We start from the raw sequence: 5,269 nt of genomic DNA, 5'->3' as shown, positions 1-5,269 counted from the left end.
GTAAAGTAAAATAAATCAATACATACAAAATTTTAGTATGGATTACAAACTTTTGCTGTTTTTGCTGGGAAAGGGAGCACTAAACATTGCCTTCCTGCAATGTAAGCAGACACAAAGCATTGTGGGAAATGAGAACCCTGACCGAGAGCAACTGTCAGGAAGGATGTATACGTTTCCAACACATGTGTCTATCTGGGAGGGTTACTGTTGTATAGATCATGTGTTGTGATTCATTGACAGTCATTCCTTCTGCTGTTTAAGATACTGATGACTGGTGGATAAATAGTTATTAGCGGTACTGCATTTAAATTTTAGAAAGTGCAAATCTGTTTATGAATCATAAAAATTAGTAAGTCTGCTAAAGTGCAAATGATATATTTAGGTATGCAACTAGCGAATTTGTGCTTTAGCGGGCTTGTGCCCACCATTGTGCAAGAGGGTACACAAACATACATACAAAAAGTGTTCTCTTTCCTGAGGTGCCAGGCCTCTAAAATTAACTGAGCTAACTAAACACAAAATATTTAAATACGTAAATACTGCACTTTATCTTCATCAATTAAAAACAATTGGATAAACATGAAGAACTTAATAACCATGGAACGAAATAATTCATTTCTCAAAATCATATACAAAGGGCAATAAAACAAAAAGTGCATTTCATTCTTCACCCAGGTCACACAAATAAGGTATGAGTGTTCTTATATAGGTAAATATGCTAATGTATTTTTTTTGTGTGTTTGTTTTTGACCAGACCTACATTGGAAATATCTTGCTGTCAATGAATCCCTTCAAGCCTGTGAGCATTTACACAGAGGAGATGAGGCAGATGTATGAAGGCAGAGAGCAGCATGCTAATTCACCGTGAGCAAAAACTTCTTAAACTGCTGTTAAATATAATGACTCAGTTCAACGCCCATCATGTGCTTCAGTATTTCTTATGTTTGCTTATGTTGATGTTGCTCTGTGCTTCAGGCATGTATATGCCATAGCTGACTCAGCCTTCCAGCTTTCTCAGTCCTCTACACAAGAACAATGCATCGTTATAAGGTAGAAACAAAATCTAGTGTCACCAATTCTAGGGTTTATTTCTGGTTAATTCAGTCAAATCTGCAAGCTTAATTTTAATGTTTCTTAAAAGGGAAAAGTTATGAAAACTAATTGACTTTATTTTTTATTTATATTTACAACGATTTATACAAGATCAGTAATGACCTGTGACTGGTTTTCATTTAAATCAGTGTAAATTTGTCCAATATTTTGCTTCTGGTGTAGTGGACAGAGTGGTTCTGGGAAAACTGAAGCTACAAAGTTAATAGTTCAGTACCTCAGCTCCATGTATCACAACAGAAACAACAGCCTTCGGCAGGTAATTCTCAACATAAACCAGTTTCAATCAGTAGCTTTGTATAAAATTACCTGTTTTGTCTATAAATCTTCCGTTCTAATTGTTTGTTAGCCCATGGAAGTCTTTCCTATCCTCGAGAGTTTTGGAAATGCCAAGACCATCCTCAACAACAACTCCAGTCGCTTTGGCAAATACCTCCACATCCATATTCTTCAGTAAGTCCACATATTCTAATTTACAGTAGGATGATTTTCTGATTAATGTTTTTATTGTTTTGAGATGAGTTACAGCTGCTGGCTGCTTGCAATTTTGTTGTAATACAGACCGCTGCAGAAGATCTTTTCTGCCCACAGCCATCAGCATCTACAATAACTCTTTTGTTAAATGAGTTACTACAACATCTAATTCCCCTTTGGGATCAATAAAGTATTTTGGAATTGAATTGAATTGAATTGAATTGTATTGAACTGAATTGAATCAAATCGACCTTTGTTTGTCCTCTTGGTTGGCAGTGGAGTTGTTGTTGGGACATCATTGTCTAAATATCTTCTGGAGAAGTCCAGGGTTGTTTTCCAGGTAAGAACACTGTTGGTGTTACTGTTGATGCTTACTGAATCAGTCAGACACAGTTGTTCTCAATTTAAGTAAATACATTTATTAATATAATTTACAGTAAAGATAATATAAGGTTACTGGTAAATCAAAAAGAAAAAATAAGTAGGTCTCTGGAGGGTTCTTCTTTAGTGAAACGTTTCGTCTCTCCTCCAAGAGACTTCTTCAGTCTGATGAGTTTCAGGTGAACTCAGCCTTAAAAGCGCTGCCTCCACATGGTGGACAAACAGGTTAGTCACATGCAAAAGAGGACCATTGACTAATAATAGGCTTGATTAACTCCAGCTTGAGGACTTTGAGCCCTGCCTGCATTCACTACATACACATGACACGACATCTAAGAACCTCAGCATCCAAACCAATGAGTCAGGTGAAACTCATCAGACTGAAGAAGTCTCTTGGAGGAGAGACGAAACGTTTCACTAAAGAAGAACCATCCAGAGGACCTACTGATTTTTTCTTTTTGATTTTTTCTACCTGGAATTACTGAGATGCATCAGGACATTACTGGTAAATAAACAAAAAACATGTCCATGTCTGCCATTTTTGTTTTCCAGTTAAATTCTTTTGTATGCAATTTTGTGTTACATTGCTTATTGATACTATTAGCTAAACAAACACTCCTCCTGTTGCTACAGAGAATAAAAATTTTAGATTATATTTGACTTTTACAGGGAGAAAATGAATGAGCTCTTTTACATTTGCACATTGTGAAGACAATCTAATCACAGAGTGTATGTTGGCTTGTGACAGGTTGTTTGTAATAACCATCTCTAAACTGCTTGTGACATCTAGTTGTAAAATGTCTCAAGTTCTGTTTCCGGTTGACTGCCTTCCTGAAACGGAGCTACAGCCTGTAGGCTTAAATTACTCTGCTTGTAGAGGACTCCATTCAAGCAAACGTCAGGTTAAAGTCATGATGGTGACATGGTTCTAGGAAAAGCTGTGAAAACATATTAAACCAGACCGGAAACCAGTCATAGGGGAGACCGGGGACAGTATCAACAAGGGACGGTTGCAACAGGTCATTTTTCTCCAAACAGAAACACAGAGTGATGACACTCACACTGTACATGCTCAGTTAGATGTCCCACCTTGTAAAGAAAAAGTAAACAGATTCAAAAACTGATCCAGGATTTATTTTAAAAAACTGTTTTTGAGGAACCAAAGTATTTTTTTACCCAGTTTTATTTTTGTTAAACTGTTGTCACTGTTTTTGTGATCCAGCTCAAACTTCTATGGTTTAAACAAGTGATCTGTTGACTTTTAACTAATCTAGTTAACATGTATCCAGATGAGCTTATTTAGCTAACACATGAGGTTTTATCATGGCTGACAGGAAGGGGGACAGTTGTAACAGTTGTTGTAACTGTCCCCATACGATAAATCCATATAAAAACAGAGCACATACAGATGAGATTAACATGTTGAAATTAAGTTTACACTTAAAAGGCTGTTGGGTGTTCATGACAGTTTTATAGTTTAAAACATAAAAGTGTTTAAGATGTATTTTCTACAGTTGTTGTTTTCAACAATGGTTTTAAAATCCCAGTTTGTTTAATGTAAATGTTACATAATGTAGGCGTACAGTGACAATAGATAAAACACAAATTGTTCTGTTATCCTTGTGTCTAAAAGTCAACTGTGTTTTATATCAATTAGTCTTTGACATCTGTATATAAGGTCTACTCATCAAGGCTAATCTATATTCATCATTTGATCAAAAACAATAAATAAATAACTGTAATATCATTAGAACTTACAGGTTTTATTCATTTAGCAATAATATAAATATAAAAKRWWTAWWWKRWGTGAAATATATTGTATTAATAATATGTTGTAACCACCCCCAAACAATGTTACAACTGTCCCCGACCCCGGGGTCAGTTGRAACATCTGACTTTTCATTTTCAAATYCAAATAGTGAAGAATGTACATGATTTAATCATCTATAAATGGGTTTGACTATTAACAGACAGATGTAAGTTTATTGTGTTAAAATTTGGTTTGTTTAATTCAAACCATCTCTGATGAACAGAGTCAAATGTAAAAAAAGTGTTGCAGCTGTCCCCGGTCTGCCCTATCAGAATTTCATCAATATCTGTAACCTGCATTACTTGTGAACAGAGGTACTGTGATGTACTTTATGTTGTATATTTATTTATTTATTTATTTCCTTTTTTGATGTAGGCCAGTGACGAGAGGAACTACCATGTGTTTTATGAGCTGCTGGCAGGTATGAATGACTGGGACAAACAGGAGCTCTACCTGCAGGGAGCTGAGACCTATTACTACCTAAACCAAGTATGACTCAACAACATCTCCTATTTTTCCATTGCAATGTCTAGATTGATTTCCATTTCTGTCATGCAGGGGGGTGCCTGTGAGCTAAGGGGAAAGCAGGACAAACAGGACTTTCAGCTTTTGGTTCAATGTTTTGAAACAATTGGCCTTCGCACTGATCAGGTCTCCATCGTCTGGGCTGTCCTCTCCTCTATCCTGCAACTCGGGAACATCTGTTTCACTTCTTATGAGGTGTGGGTTAGTGAGCAAGAGAGAAGTATTAACCATATTAAAGACTAATTTAATAAATCAGCTGTGTTGTTTCAGAGTGAGTCCTTTGAGGTGGCTCGAATCTTCAGTGAGGCTGAGGCCCGAAGGGTTGGCTCTTTGTTGCAAATTTCCTCTGAAGCTCTGCAGACAGTCATTACACACCGAGTCACAGTGAGTAGCTTCTCATAAACCACTTAGGGCCCCTTGGTGAGCATGTTCACACTGATGGGCTTTATTGTTGCAGGAGACCACCTACGATAGGATCTATTGCCCCCTGTCTGTGGAAAGTGCCATAGAATCAAGGTAATGACTAAATATTTTAAGGACCTGGGGTCTCATGTGTCAACAGTGTGTACTCACAAAAACCACCCGCTTCAGATGTTATCATCCATGAAATGGACGTTATTAGGTGTTATCAGTCCCCTAGAATGGCTTCAGAATGTCCCGCCTGTGCCGGTTAGCAGGTTCCCCGTCCCATAGAATTACTTCTGATTGTCAGCTGGTTAGTATTGAGGCATAAAAAATTGGTTAATATGAGGCATAAAACCACTAAGGTTAATTTTAGAGCAAATGGCATAGTTAGCGCTAAAGACACTGCCTTCCAACGCTTATATAACGTGGCTTGCCAATAGGGCAATGGGTAGAGTGTTAGACCAAAGAGCGCGAGACCAGGGCTCAAGACCGACATAGACACAAAAAATTTATTAAAATATGTTTTGGTTATTTACACATTCATTGTCATTGATATATTAACCC

At 37.1% G+C, this 5,269-nt stretch overlaps 1 protein-coding gene across 1 annotated transcript in view; it reads left to right on the top strand.

Moving 5' to 3' along the window:
- myo15b (myosin XVB) overlaps positions 1 to 5,269 on the top strand; it is a gene marked incomplete in the record, with an annotated part of 164,390 nt that overhangs the window by 31,641 nt on the left and 127,480 nt on the right. The window contains 9 exon segments of the mRNA XM_014010452.1: positions 755 to 864; positions 976 to 1,050; positions 1,276 to 1,369; positions 1,460 to 1,563; positions 1,861 to 1,924; positions 4,151 to 4,264; positions 4,334 to 4,495; positions 4,571 to 4,684; positions 4,758 to 4,816. Of these exon segments, the coding sequence (XP_013865906.1) occupies positions 755 to 864; positions 976 to 1,050; positions 1,276 to 1,369; positions 1,460 to 1,563; positions 1,861 to 1,924; positions 4,151 to 4,264; positions 4,334 to 4,495; positions 4,571 to 4,684; positions 4,758 to 4,816 (896 nt within the window).

The sequence above is a fragment of the Austrofundulus limnaeus genome, unplaced genomic scaffold (genome assembly GCF_001266775.1).
Source record: "Austrofundulus limnaeus strain Quisiro unplaced genomic scaffold, Austrofundulus_limnaeus-1.0 Scaffold69, whole genome shotgun sequence".
Classification (NCBI taxonomy): Eukaryota; Metazoa; Chordata; class Actinopteri; order Cyprinodontiformes; family Rivulidae; genus Austrofundulus; species Austrofundulus limnaeus.
The sequence above is the reverse complement of the archived record's forward strand: the minus strand, read 5'-3'. Positions and strand labels throughout refer to the sequence as shown.